Source organism: Sorex fumeus, unplaced genomic scaffold (assembly GCF_029834395.1).
Source record: "Sorex fumeus unplaced genomic scaffold, SorFum_2.1 ptg000095l, whole genome shotgun sequence".
Taxonomy (NCBI): Eukaryota; Metazoa; Chordata; class Mammalia; order Eulipotyphla; family Soricidae; genus Sorex; species Sorex fumeus.
Window position 1 is genome coordinate 4,243,212 of NW_026606152.1, and position 14,907 is coordinate 4,258,118.

The window sequence follows — 14,907 nt, forward strand, 5'->3', positions numbered from 1 at the left end:
CCCTCTTCTTTTTGACCACACCCTGCAGTGCTCAAGGGTTACTGCTGGCTCTGCACTCAGGAATCACTCCTCGCAGTGTTCAGCGGACTGACCGGGGTCGGAGGCATGCAAGGCAGTGCCCTCCCCTCCGCACCATGGTTCCGCCCGCCCGGGATCTCCCTTGTGACCCCATCCTCCGGCCCCGTCAGGACAGCTCTTGAGGTGCCAGAAGAGAGCCCCAGAGGCCAGTGTTCTTCTGAAGTCCCCCTGGGGCCCCACGCAGGCTTCTGGGGGCTGGAGGAGGCTGGGGTATCAGGGAATACAGCCCGGAGACTTAGCTGGGGGGGGGTGCAGGAGGCCGCGATCTCATGGAGCCTTGGGGGACCCCGACCCTGCTTCTACATGAGCCCCTCGGTTCCGGGACGGCAGCTCTGCCCGGGGGAGGCGGCTCCCCGCGCCATCTCACCCTGTTTGGCCTCCTAGGACGCGTGTCCCCACGCCCGAATCCGGCCCTGCCCTCCAAAGGGGCCTTGGGGCTTGTCAGTATCCTCCATCTGGGTCGCCCCCGCCCCTGCCCCGTCTGACCTTCAGGTCCTGCACCAGGAGCTGCCCGCGGGCCGCCCCCCCCACCCCGCCCCGGTCTGGTCTCTCCCAGACCCCCTGCCCCCACCCCCGGCCCCCAGGTGCGGCTCCGCCCGCCGGCCGTGCGGCGGGCGCGGGCGGCGCGGGGAGGGGCCTGCGGCGGCGGCGGCCCGGCTCGGCCCCGGCTCGGTCGGCGCCGCAGCGCCGCGCGCGTCCGCTCCCGCCGCCGCCGCCCCCGCGGGGCGCACGGACGCAGCGCGCAGCGCACACGGGCCGGCCGGGATGAGCGCCCGGGCCCCGGCTCGCCCCGACCCGCCGGCCGCGATGCTCGCTCCCCGAGCCCCCGGCGGCCCGCGCCCCTGCTAGGCTGCGGCGGCATGGCCCGCGCGCCCGGCGCCACCTCTGCGGATTGCATCGCTGTGCGGCGGCGGGGCATGCCCAGGGCACCGGGCACGGCCTTCAATGGGCGAGGACACGGACACGCGGAAAATTAACCACAGCTTCCTGCGGGACCACAGCTATGTGACAGAAGGTAACGTACGTGTTGTCCGAGGCCCCCGGCCGCCGCGGCGTGGCGATGCCATCGCACCGAGTACCCTCCGAAGGTTTGGACCGCGCGCTGTGTGTCGTGTCCCCCGCCCGGGCCCGGAGGGAGGGAGCGGGGGAGGGAGCGAGCCAGGCCGGTGCCCGGCCGGGGCCGGCCGTGCGTCCGCCCGCGGGCAGCGCCCTCCTCCGCGCAGGCCGGTCGCCTTGGGCGTACGCCCTGGCCAGCGGGCGGCTCTCCGCGAGACCCCAGGAGAGGGCAGCGGCGTCCGTCCCGGGGGTGGCCGTGGCAGCCCGCCCGGCCTAAAGCCGCAGAATTTTCTCGGCTGCAGATATATTCCCGGAGGCGAGCAGGCACCCAGAAAAATAGGGGGGATCCATCCTCGTGCACATTGCCATTTCTCCCGGGAGGTCGACTCTGCGCGCCCGGCCCCTCCCTGCGCCCCCAGAACCTGGGTATCTGTGGGGGAGAAGGCGCCGATTTGGGAGTGGTCCTTTATTCCCGGGTGAATGAGAGGAGGTCGAGACATGGCCCCGAACTGGCAGCACATTCCCGCCCCCACGGGCCTTGCCTTTGAACGCCCCCTAAATTGGCCGCCGCCGCCCCAGCCCAGCCCCCACCCCCAGGAGAGGCAGGTGGAACCCGGAGCTGGAGGCCCCTCCCAGTTAGCCGGTAACTTCCAGGGAGCTGGGGGTGACACGCTGATCCGCAGCAGCGGGGAATCAAGGGTCGGAGGAGGGGTGGGGAGAGCGCGCAGTGGGGGTGTCAGTGCGCCGCGCGGGGGGGGGGCAGCCAGATGTAGGGGTTGGTTATGTGTCTCCTTAAGGGCTCCTGGAGCCACCAGCCTCAGAATTGCCGTGGGGGGGGGGGGCGGCGGTGGGTTCTTGGGAGAGGCCGCGGGTGGGCGCCCCCAGGGGGAGGGGCCCTGGGCGGTGCGCGCAGCGCGGGTGCGCGTGGGTGCGGTGCCAGCGCGCCGTGTGCGCTCGGGGCCGTGCGCGTGGGTGCAGTGCCAGCGCGCCGCGTGCGCTCGGGCCGGGACTCGGCGCTGGTGCCGGGCGCTGCCTGGTAGGAGGCCCCGCGGGCGGCAGAGCCGCGCCTGAGCCGCGTCAGGCTGGTTGACGACCAGCATTCAGCATCCCAGACCGGGAGCTGTGGCTGCGTGTGGAACCTGGTGGGGGGGGGGGGGGTGCTGCGGGGTGGTGCTGGCCGCGGGAGGAGATCGCTGAGTCATGCTTTGCTGCTGGGGCTTGGAGAAGGAGAGGGGGCAGGGCAGTCCGGGCTGGTCAGCCCTTGGCCTGGGGTTCTCAGAGGCCCAGGGCACCGGAAGCCTTTTGTCACCAGCTGTGGTGAGAGTGGGAAGGCAGGACCCGGTTGTTCAGGCCCAGGGGGGTCAGAGAGGCCTCAGGGTGACTCGCAGGGGGCCGGTCTGACTGGGCGGAGGCTATGGACAGGGCCTTCTGGACCAGGGGCGATGTAGCCTGAGAAAAGCCCCCTGCGGGCGGGCACACAGTGGGCCCTGGCCACAACCTACACCCTCACTCTCCTTCCCTTTTTCTTGTAAATTGATCAGCGGGAAATCAGGTGATGTGCTTAGCCCTGCCTTGGAAGTGGATTTCCTCCCTCCTCTTCCTCCTCCCACAACACTCGCTGAGTGAGCATCTCCTTACCATGTGCCAGTCTCCGTGAGCTCTGGGCACCGGCAGAGTGGTCTGGGGGTGGGGGTCTATGTTCCAGAGCTCGGCTACCCACGGCCCATCTTCTGGGAGATTGTGAGGGTCTGTTCTCAACAGGCAGCTCCCCATCTGTGGAGGGCATGACTCCTGCCACCCTGCCCAGGGGAGACGGCAGATGACCTCGATTGGTCAGTAGTGGCTGCAGTGTGCTAAGGGTCATCCCAGACCTGCACCCCCCCCCCCCCCCGCACTCCATTTTCTGGACAAGAGACCCAGCCATTGACATCTGGCTGTGTCCCCCGTGTGCCATGAGATCGGGCGCAGGGCTCAGCACTGGAGGGCAGTGAAGGGGGTGGCGATTTGCTACCAGGGCCAGGACAGAAGGATGCCGTGGTTCCGGGCAACTCAGGATCCCGGCATGCCTGATGCGACCTTCCCGCTGGGCGGGCAGCTGCATGTTGGACCTTGACCACATATCAGTGCTCAGAACACAGGCCAGGCTGCAGACCTGCATCCCACAGAGACCTGGCTCTAGTTCTCACTTCCGTCTCTTCTCGAGCTGTGCTACCCCTGACAAGTTACTAAACCTTTCTGAGCGTCGCTTTCTCTCTTCATATGGGGATCAAACAAATGGGGTGATGGGTTTTGTGCAGATAGGAAAGTGCTCGCAGAGCGAGGGGTGGGCTGGTAAATTGCTTTAATAATTATGCCTCGTGCCTGGAAGAACTTTGTGGGCCAACAGTGGGAGTTAAGAGTTTGTAGAAGACCCAGCCTGCAGATTCCTGGGCCGGAAGCTCATCTAAGGGGGCCTTGTCCTGCCTGTGATCATCCCCAGGCCACTCTCCAGCACAGCCTACTCCCCCAACAGGGCTGATCCCTGAGCACAGTGCAAGGAGTAAGCCCCATGTACTGCCCTGTTTCCCTCAGAATTCCCACCCCTCCTGGTCAGGTAGTCCCCAGACACTCAGCTTCCGTGACTCTCATCTGTTTCCTGTCCCTGAGCGGTCGTTTCCCCCATTAGCCCCAGGGCCTTGGCTCGGCTGTGTTCTCCGCCTGGAACTGCCCCTGACTGCTTAAGCTCTCCTCCAGAGCCCGGGTGGTGGCTGCATATCCCTGCCCAGAACACAGCTTTCAGGGGAGCAGAAGGGGCATTTCTCTGCTGCACTGGGTGCCTGGGGCCCCCGCCCACCTCTGACTCCCTTCTCCGAGTTCCCTGGCACAGCAGGGCAGGAGGGAGGCGGGCACTGGCATCGCCAGCCCGGGACACAGAATGAGGCATCGGAGTGCCTGGCAGGGTCAGGGCTGTGTGTCACGGGGCCTCGCTCCCACCCACTGCCAGTCTGCCTCTGCCTCCTGCAGACTCTGCTCCCCCGTGCCCCGTCCTTGGCCTGTTGTCGCTTCCCTTGGGCACATCCCCGTGCGGGTGAGCAGTGGAGAGGGGCGGCCCAGGAGTGGAGGTGGTGAGGAGGACGGCGCCCCGGCCTCTTCCAGGGACGAAGATGGCTTCCTGCTTTCCTCGGGCTTTGCCTGCTGGGCACAGAGACAGGTCTCTCCAGGTGAATGTGGGGCTCCCAGCAGAAGAGCCCTGGTCCAGCGGGGCGGGGGGAGGGGGGGCGGGGCGTCGCTCAGCTTGGCCTCAGAGGGATGCTTCTAGAACCCTTTGGGTACCCATCTCGCAACGGCAAAGGTGCCAGCCTCATCAGGACGTCCTTGGCAGCTGCCAGAGCATGACAGGTGGGGCCCTTGGTGAGGTACGTCAGCATCTGCCTCATAGTTCCGGTGCTCAGAACTTCCGGCTTTCGGAGCTTCGGAGCCCCTGGGTTTCCAGTTCTCTGGACTTCCTTCCTGTCCTCTGGGATTCGGGTGTCCGGGGTTCGGGATTCAGGCTTCTGACTCTCAGGGTGGCTTCATCTCTCCCTTGGACGGCCAGTGCACTGCTTGCAGCTGACACGTGCAGACTGACCCCCTCCTGGCCGCTTGTCCGGACACCGGGCGGCTCCGGCGCCATGTGTTTCCTGCCTCAGGGATCCCCGTATGCTGCAGTCCGGCTTCCTTTCCCCTCCCTGGCCCTCCCGCCAGAGGAGCCCTCGGGAGCCTGCTTCTGGGAGTCTCAGGGTCATGGGGTCAGCTCTGCGTCCCTCTCCCGGACCCTGTAGGTTTCTCGGGATGGGGCTGGGGTGTCCCTGCTTGGTGAGGCATCTTCTCAGGGAGGTCCCCTCCTGGCCCGGTGACGGGAGTGCTCATGAGCCCATGGCCTGAGATGGCCTGTGGGCGTAGGGGTGCCTGCCCCTCAGTGATGCTGTGCCTCCGCGGGAAAGGGTGGGCTCCTCTAAGAGAGGCTGTGGGGTCTCTGCCGAGACCCGTTGGGACTGTCCCGCCAGCTCCAGCGCGGGGGGGTGGGGGGCAGCACTGAGCAGCCGCGCCTGTGTCTCGGCCAGGGCCACTCACCCCTGCCTCAGCGGTCATCTGCCCAGCTCGCCCATCTCCACCCCAGCCACACTGGCCAGCTGAGTGAGAAGGTGGGAGGCTTCCTGTGGCGTGGCCACAGTAGCCCAGAGGGAGAGGCTGGGCCGCCACACTTAGCCACCGGGAAGCTGGCAGGGTGTTTGTCCCCGAGCCCTCTGCGGCACTCTGGGTGGACAGAGCGAGGGAGGGGTGTCTCGGCAGCTCGCGACGCCCAAGTCCAGCCTGAGTCCTGCTGGCCCCGAGTCGCTGGTTCCAGTGGGAGCAGGCCCTGAGGGGAAACAGCTGCCACAGCACTGGAGCCCACTGCTCGTGCTCACCAGGGGTGCCCCGTGTCCAGCCAAAACTGACAGTGTCCATCCGGACCAGACCGCGTCCATCCGGGTCAGACTGTGTCCATCTGGGTCAGATCGTGTTCATTCAAATCGAGCTGCGTCCATACTGTCAAGCCCACATCCATTAGGATTAAACTGCATCCAGGCCAGACTGTATCTATCCGGGTCAAACCCGTGTCCATTGGGTCGAACTCTTGTCCATCCTGGTGAAACCGTGTCCATCCAGGTCAGACTGCATCTGCATCCACCCGCAGCAGACCACGTCTGTCGGGCCAGACTCTATCCAGCTGGACCAGACCGCATCCATCCAGGCCAGACCACATGTATCCATGACCCAGTTACCCCCTGGGTTGGGCCTGATAGTCGCACCCCCTCCCCAGGGTCCCTGGCGTGCAGCTGATGGGGAACTTTCTCACTTGGCCTGCAAAGTAACCAATAAGTAACTGGGGGGTGGGGGGGGGGGAGCAGAAAGGACTTCAAGTGCTTCCGCCCCTGCCAGCCTGGCCCCCGCTCTGCCGGCATGGGGGCCCCTCCTGACAGTGCCCGGGTCTCCCTCCAGAATGATGGGGCGGCTTCAGCCCCCAACCGGCGCCCCCATCGCCCAGGCTGCTCCCTGATTGTGGGGGACATGGGCCACCAGGCGGGACTCTCCTCCAGCGTGTACTACCCAGCCCGGCCTTGCAGGACTGAGCGTGGCTTGGCAGTCAGGCGGCTCCTTCCCATGCAGCCAGGGGTGGCCCTGGATTTCAGGGGCAGATGAGGGACAGCCAGCGAGACATGGGTGCCAGCGACAGCGCAGTGGCCAGGGATGCCCGCCTCAGATGCCCCCAAGCTGGCGCAAGGCAAGCCCACAGCAGCGGGCCCAGCTGCCCTGCATCCCAGGGAGTGGCCAGTGCCCCAGAGCCCTCTCCCGTGGGCTCACTGGGCCTGCCTGCTATTCTTCGCCCTCAGCCTTCCAGGGCAGACCTCAGCCCGCATCTGTCTAGGCCCTAGGAGGCTCTGGGCACCTTCCTAGGCCTCCCCACTGCCGGTGTCACTTCGTGACCTTGGAGCAACTTGGTTGGTCTCTGTTGGGCATCCCGGCTGTCTCAGGACAGAGCCCAGAGTTGCCGGGGAAAGATGGACACGCCCTCAGGCGAGAGGGGCAGCAGTCTGCCAGAGCCCCAGATGACGCAGCCCTGGTTTGCTGGTTGCTTCGAGGTCCCGTCAAGTCTGTGCCCTTTTGTCCATCCCGTGTGTCTCTCAGCTCTTTGGGGCTCTGGGGTATCCAAGGTCGTGCATGGGCCAGGGCAGAGCCAAGAGCCGGGGTCAGGCCGGAGTCCGCCCTCTGCGCCCCCACGTGGAGAAGAAGAAGGCAGAGGCAGGAGCGGGTGGTCTGCATGGTGCGCTGACCTGCCGGCCCCGTGGTCTGAGGGTGTCAGGTGGGCTTGGAACCCGGGGGCTTACAGGGATCAGGGGAGAGTGCGCGGCCGGTCACTGCTCTGCAGAGGACAGGGTGCTGGGCACCGGGCACCGGGCATGGGGCAGCAGTCCCTTTTGGCAGGAAGAGCAGACCCACATGCGCCTGTCACCCCACGGTTCCCTCTGAGCCAGGGGCCCTGGAGTGGGCCCACCCGGGGCCTCTGCACTGTCCCACAGTGGGGTATTATCCCTCATGAGGCCCAGTGGCCCATTGAGGGAGAACAAAGCCGCCTCTGAGGCCTGGCTGCACCCCACTACAGCCTCAAGGCCTCCCCTGGGGGCCGCCCACTCCCCCCCCAGACCACCCCCTGACCTCATTTTTCATTCGGTGGCTCCCCGGAAGACCCTGACTGCAAGTGCAGCTCTGAGTGTGCTGGGGAGCACCAGGCTTGTGCAGAGGGACTCAGGGAATGCACACACACACACACACACACACAGATGCATGCACACACACGTGCACACACACATGCATAAACATACCCATAACATGCACATATGTGCGTGCACATACACACACGTGCACACACATATACACACATGCACATGCTCATGCATACACAAAATCACACACGGTTCCTGTGCCTCACCTGAGTGCACACACACACACACACACACACACACACACACACGGCTTTTCAGTGGCCGGAGAGACAGGACAGGTCACAGCACTTGCCAACCCCAGCTTGATTCCCAGGAGTGACCCCTGAGCACCGCCAGGAAAGCCCACGCTCCCACCCAAAGACCCCTGTAGCCCAGGCCAGCCCCCACCCACAGTGCGTCCACACTGGGGGCAGCCTCCAACACAGACTGTGCCACTTCCCAGACCCTGCTCGCCGCCGACCGAAGACCAGGACCCCCTCAGTGTCCGGTGGGGCAGCAATAGGGCTGAGGGCAGGATTGGGTCCAGGGGCCACTTTCACCAAACAGCTGGTGGACCAAAATGCTCTGCTCTCGGCCCTCCGATGCGGAGGTGAGACCCAGGGCCCTCCTGCTGCCATCCTCGACTCCTGGATCCAGAGAGCGTGTCCCTGTCAGTTCCCAGAGCTCTGGGGAGCGCCCTGGAGCTTTCCTGAGGATGGCCCATCTGACCTGGTCACGCCCTTGATGAAGATCCTCTGGCCATGTTCACGTGCACCATCAGTTTGTTAAAACAGGGGCTGTGCTGGGTGGAGTCCCTCCTGCGAGACTCTGCCTGCAGTTGGGGGTCTGGTGGTCAGTGCTCAACCTGGTACTGCTCAGGGCACCAGGGTCACACTGGACGTCCTGAGGGTCAGACACACTGTTGGGGAACGAACGCAGGGCCTGGCTTGGGGCACCCTCCTCAGCACTGCGCAGTCATTCATGTACCCCAAAGCGTGCACCCCCCAACACACACACACACACACACACACACACACACACACACACACTGACTCTGTGCGAGTCACGGAGCTGTGTGCTCATTGGAGACAAGTGATGTCTACACTGCAGAGTGTCTACACCGCAGGTTGAGCCTGGGTTTCAGGGCCTGCCTGTGAGAATGAGTTCAGCATCCTGTGAGCACGACAGCTCAGGGGGTCCCAGGAACTCTGACTTCTCCCTGCAGGAACGGCCGGGAAGCCTCCCTCCGCTGTATACTCTGGGCATCCCAGGCTGGCGTGGAGGCAGGAGCTCAGCACGGATCCCACAGCCAGAGGAGGAGTTGGGCCTCGATGTTGCTTGAGTGATAAAAACAAGTCTGAACCCTCTATAGCCTCAAGGTGGCCCCTCGTTGAAACTGTGAAAGTAGAGAGACTGACGTCAGGACTCCCTGTCCACGGGGCTATACATATGTCAAGATGCTTTTTAGGAAAGGAAAGAAATGCCCCTGAAATTAATTTCTGTCTTTCATCTCATCGGAGCAGCACCCGAAGTCAGAGGAAGTGGAATAAAGGGTGGAGAGTAACACTGCTGATTTCGCCAGAAGCGTCACCCTCAAGGTCAGAGATGGTACGGGGGGGAAGGGGCAGGCCGTGCACGCAGCACTCCTCCGTCCCCACATTGAGTCCCCTGAGCACCACCCTGAGAGCCCTGAGGCCAGAGCCAGGAGGAAGCCAAACACAGGGCAGCAGATTTCATTCTCCAACTTGATTCTGTCCCCTGCTTATGCCCGCCACTGACCGTGCAAAGTCTGGGCACTCTGGAGGCCAGGCTGTCCTGTGGCCCCTCCAAGAAGACCATCTCCAGTGGCCGTGTGGGCGGCATATCCATTCGGCGCCACAGACGGTGCGTGTGAGTGCCTGGGCACGTGTGGGGAGAGGGTTGCCCAGGCAACAGAGAGGGAAGAGGAAGACTGCAGCCACGCTGGCCCTGGCAGGTCCCCGCTGCTGACCTGTGCATGGGAGAGGAGCTCCGAGACAGAAGAGGCCACACCAGACGGAGCCCAGATTGCCTCCGACTCTCGGAGCTCTAAATGGAGACAGGGCGAGTGTTCCGTGTCCTGAAACTCACAGCTCTCTTGCTCGGGGCCATATGTAGGCAGCAAGAATGATGTTTCTGTCTATTTTTAGCCACACCTGGCGATGCTCAGGGCTTACCCCTGGCTCTGCACTCGGGAATCACAACTGGCCGTGCCGGGGGGGGGGGGGGGGGGATGGGGGGGCATATGGGAAGCTGGGGTTGAATCTGGGTCGGCACGTGAAGGCAAGTGCCCTTCCGCTCTCCTATTGCTCCAGCCCTGGATGGAGTATTTTTAAGGGACTTGGATAAAGACCCCAATATGTTGGGGTCTGGTGAAAATAGCATCTACGCCTCCTCTCTGTGCACCCATCCCGTTTGGATGATCTTTAAAGATCCTTACAGTTCCGCATGTCACACCAGCATCCTGTCTGTCTCTGTCACTCTGGTGTTAAAAATAAGTGATGAATGGGTGGATGGATGGGTTGGTGGATGGATGGGTGGGTGGATGGGTTGGAAGATGGATGGGTGGGTGGGTGGATGGGTGGGTGGGTGGATGGGTGGATGAATGGATGGGTCAATGGATAGGTGGGCGGATGGGTGGATGGATGGGTCAGTACATGGATGGATGGGTAGGTGGATGGAGGGTGGGTGGGTGAGTGGATGGGTGGGTGGATGGATGGGTGGGTCAGTGGATGGGTGGGTGGATGGATGGGTGGGTCAGTGGATGGGTTGGCGGGTGGGTGAGTGGGTGGGCGGGTGGATGGGTGGATGGATGGATGGGTGGGTGGATGGGTGGGTGGGCGGGTGGATGGATGGGTGGGCCAGTGGATAGATGGGTGGGTGGATGGGTGGGTGGGTGGATGGGTGGATGAATGGGTTGGTGGATGGGTGGATGGATGGATGGGTGGGTGGATGGGTGGATGAATGGGTTGTTGGATGGGTGGATGGATGGATGGGTGGGTGGATGGTGGGTGGATGGATGGATGGGTGGGCGGGTGGATAGGGGGGTGGATGGATGGGTAGGTCAGTGGATGAATAGGTGGGTGGATGGATGGGTGGGTCAGTGGATGGGTCACTCACAGGGCTCTGGGTGCTCATCGTCTCTCTATACATGTCTAACTCAGCGCGGAGAGCTGGCAGTGGACAGCCCAGCCAGTGTGGCTGTGTGTCCGGGGGAGGACAGTGGTGGAGGCGTGTCTGTCGCTGATGGTGACTGCTGTGGCAGGGGTGTCGGCATCATTGGAGCTTTGGGAACGGGTGGGGATGACCCCGTGATGGGTCATGAAGACCAGGTCACACCGTGAGCGCCGAGACACCTACAGGACACAGTGCTCTTGGCCACTTGGACTCAGATGCCTAGTGTCTCCGGGGCTGGGTCAGGCGTATGGGCCGCTTGGCACGGCAAGGTGGCTGCTGACCGGAGTCCTCGCAGCTCACACATGCTTTTCGTGCATGGGGAGGTGGGGCTCCATGAGTTGCCAGTATGACCCCTCCTGCACCTGTGCTCACTCCCGGCTCTGTGCTCAGGGCTCACTCCTGGACAGTCTCGGGTGGAACGTGGGTTGGTTGCATGCAAGGCCAGCACCTGAAGCCCTGAGCTGTGTCTCCAGAGCCAACTGCCTCAGTCTCGGTGACACCTGCCCGCAGCAGCTGCTTCTGTGCGGCCTGTGTGACAGATCCCTGAGGCCTTCGACTGGTCGGCTCTTCCTCTCTCCCTGCTTGGTGCAGCCTGAGGGGTTGGGGTCTTCTCCGGTTCCTGCAGATGAAGAAACCCGACCCCCAAAGTCACCCCTCCCCCAGCTCGGGGAAGCAGAGTTGGGCACTGATGCTGTGTGCCACACCCCTGCCCCTGGGCAGGGCCCTCTGCCGGTGCTCGTCCCTGGGCAGTCAGGCCGCAGTCCCCCCGGGTGCTGTGTTCAGCCCCCTGTATATCTGAGGCTCTCAGTGCCTTCGCGTCCCCCACCCTAAGGTCCTCCCGGCCCCTCTGCGTGTGCCCTGCACCCCAGATGGTGTCCGTAAGGCCCAGAGCCCGCATCAGCACCATGGACAGAGGGAGCACGCCTTCCCCCAGCACTAGCTCCAGAGGTTTCCCCTCCAGCTCCGTCCAGCTCTGCCCTGCCCAGCCCTGTCCAGCGCTGCCCTTTAGTTAGTCAGCTGGAATTGCTGCAGTAGGGACGGGGGCTTTGCGTGGACTCCCAGCCCTGCTGTCCCACGTGGCCCTGTCCTCCCTGGGGACAGTGCGGGGAGGCTGGGGCTCCTCCTCTGTGCTGGGCCAGCGAACGCATCCCTGGCAGGCCGTGCTGCAAGCCAGTTGCATAGACCCTGCTGGTGCCCTTTCCAGACCCCGAGCTGGACAGTGCTCTGGCCACGCCTGTGTGTCTGTGTGGCAGTGGGGGCCGAGGGCTGCTCGGGCTGCTCTGCCCGTGTCCTTCCCTGGAGACGGGGTCACAGGGTCCTCGAGGCCCCTGTGATGATGAGCTGGTGTCTGGGCGGGGCGGGGGGGGGGGAACATGGCCACTCTGGATCACTGACTGGGTCCAGGGCCAGCATGTCCTCTGCGGAAAGGCGCCGGGGATGGGGCTGGGCTGTGGGGGCAGGCGAGTGTCACTGTGCTGTGGGGAAGGTCAGTGTCTTATGAGCAAGTGAACGACCTGGGATGGGGTCCCGGTGTGTTGGGAGTGCAGGATGGGGGTCTGGTGTCTTGTGAGTGAGTGGACGGACGGGGCGGGGGTGGGGGGGGGCGGCGTGTTGGGCGCCTCTGGCCTGGGCGGGAGAGGGTGGCTGTGGAGCTCTGAGGTGTCTGTACTGCTGATATTCGGAGACCAGGGCCTCACTCCCTAGAGCTGCCTCCCTGCTCTGGGCTCACGCAGCCCCTCCCGACCCCTCCCACTGCTGGCCAGAGACTGGGCCAAGGCAGGCTGGGGCTTGCCCCGGGCCGCCCATTCGTGGCACCGTGGCATAAAGCAGGATTCACCACCTGGCCCCCCCACTGCCCTGCCCAGGCCCAGACAGGCATCACCGTCTGTCCCTGTAGAGATGCCAGCGGGGACGGTCCCTCCCTCCTGTGTTTGGGATGGCGGGAGAGGAGTCGGGTCTGCAGGGGAGAGGCGGGGGCCAGAAACAGCCGCATTGCTGGGATGCGCCCCCCACCATGCAGGTTTGCTAGCATGCACTGGGTGTGGAGGGGGTGGTCTCGCCTAGGAAGGGGACCTGGCCTGCATGCCCCAAACAAAGCAGGTGGCCAGGGGGTGAGTGCTGGGAAGAGGCAGGCAGGAGCCTGGGGGGCGTCAGGGATGGAAGAAGCGGGCCCACTCTGCATGGATTTAGGGGATTGTTAGATGCAGGCACTGAGACTGGAATTTCTTTTTGACTCGGAGAGTCACACTCAGCAGTGCTCAAGGTGGACTCCTGGCTCGGTGCTCAGAGATCATTTCTGGCAGTGTTCAGGGGACCGTATGGGGTACCATGTGCAAGATTAGTGCCTCCATCTCCATGCTGCGCCCGGCCTGGGCACTGAGAAGAGACTGGAGGGGACACGAACTGCAGGAAGAGGAGGGGGGGCGTGGGTGTGGCCTGACAGAAGGAAAGAGGAGGGGGGGCGTGGGTGTGGCCTGACAGAAGGAAAGCGGTTGTGACAGTGACCCGCAGAGGCCAAATCCGGGCCTCGCCCTTGTGTCTGGCCAACTGAGTGAGGAATGTCCCCCGTCCTGCCCCCTCACCACGGCCCCGTCCAGCCGGCCCCGTCCCCGCTGTGCTTGCCGGCCTGCCTGGCTAGTGCGCCAGATGGACAGAAGGTGCACTGACCGTGAGCAGTGGAGCCAGGCCTCGGGCCAGGCTGCAGGCAGATGCCAGGGGCTGTGGGGTTTGGGGGGCGGAGGCCGGAGAGCGGTTCATCCCTCCCAGGCTGCAGTGGGAGTCGACCCTGTCTCTCCTTCATCCCCGCGACTGCCCGAGCCCAGTGGGCATCTGTGGAATTCCCGTCCCTTCCGCCATCCAGGACTGACGGGTGGGAAGAAGATGAGGAGGGTCCTACAGGGCAGGTGTAGCAGGGGTCTCCGGGCACCGGCTGGTCATCCAGCCCCCGGGCCGGGCGGCGCTGTGTGGCTCAGGCAGGGCCCCGTGCTGGACACCCAGTCCTGCGCCTCAGGCTAGCTCCCCCTGAGCTCGGGTCCCACACACATGCTTGGTAACTTCCTCCTGCTGGCAGTAGTGGACGCACCCGCCACGGCATGTTTCCTGCTCCCGAGAGAGAAACAAAAGCCCGGGACGTGGCTCGGCGTGCCTGGTGGGTACTGACCCGAGTCCGGCACTGCCTCCTACCCCCGGCACCCCGGAATCATCTGCCCAAACCCTGAGCTCTCGGGCACCTGAGAATCACCAGGAGTCCCCGCCCCCGAAAGGTGTCCAAGCCCCCTCAGCTGAGGCAGCTTGGTCCAAACAGGGTCAGGGGGCTGAGGTCAGAGCCGGCATCTCTGGGCGGACTTGATGTCTGGGCTTCTGGTCTGTTTTCTGTTTGGTCCTGTTGCACGCGAGGCCCGTTAACCCGTAGTCCCCCAAGTGGCCCCTGGCCCTTCAGAGGGGTCCGTGCGTCCTGGGTCAGTGGGGGTGACCAGGGCACCTGGCAGATGACTCTTGACACCAGCTCAGCTGACTGCGTGCTCTCTCCAGGCATCGCCTTCCGGAATTTTCTGGAGGCTGCTTGGTTCCACCCCACCCCTACCCCACACGGCCTGGACCCTGTGGACCCTAGTCTCTGCCGACCTGAGCTGGACCCTGCAGTGTCGCCTCTGGGTGGCAGCAGGAGGCCCAGGGGGAGTGCTCAGCTGGGCCCCCCAGAGGCCCACAACAGCAGCTCTGACCGCGGCCAGGACACGGCCTTCAAGGGTCATTCGGGCCCAGCAGGGCTTGGAGGAGTCCCGGTCATGGCCCCCGGGAATTCCTGGGGGGAGGCCCTGGCCAGGGAGGCCCCTGCAAGGCCTCCAGGCTCTTCCCAGAGTGTCCCCTGCGAGGCTTCTGGGCTCTCCCCCGCGTGTCCCCCTTTGTGACCTGCTGGTCACAAACCTGGGTCTCCCCTGAGTCCAGTGCTGACGGCCAGAGGTGTGATTGCCGAATGGAGATGTGGTCACTGGCCTGGGGAGGGGTGCAGACCTCCCCCCTCCGCAGCCCGGACCCTTGGGGGACAGAGTGCAAGTCCCAGCGTGAGCGCCCCCTGCAGGCCAGGGAGCTCCCCCTTCTGGTGGGGCCCATCTCATGGCCCAGGGACTCCACGTATCTGCGGCTGTGCGGTCTGTGTGGGGTCTCTGAGCGCAGAGGAGCCTTTCCTGTGGCTGCTGTGTGCGAGGGGCCCTGACGGGGTGGCCCCGCTTCCTCCGGGATCCTCACTAGCCACCCTCCAGATGGGCCCTGCTGTGGGCGCACCCCTGCACAGGCGCCCAGCAGCTAGCCGAGGGGT

At 64.5% G+C, this 14,907-nt stretch overlaps 1 protein-coding gene across 2 annotated transcripts in view; it reads left to right on the plus strand.

Moving 5' to 3' along the window:
• Positions 1-825: 825 nt before the first annotated feature.
• Positions 826-14,907, plus strand: part of PPP2R2C (protein phosphatase 2 regulatory subunit Bgamma) — a 51,663-nt gene continuing 37,581 nt past the window's right edge. Inside the window, exon 1 of one of the 2 annotated variants that reach the window (XM_056132780.1) lies at positions 826-1,093. In XM_056132780.1, the coding sequence (XP_055988755.1) occupies positions 1,024-1,093 (70 nt within the window). In that variant the 5' untranslated portion in view covers positions 826-1,023. Of the gene's footprint in view, positions 1,167-14,907 lie in introns of both variants that reach the window. The other variant, XM_056132781.1, reaches the window with a different exon arrangement.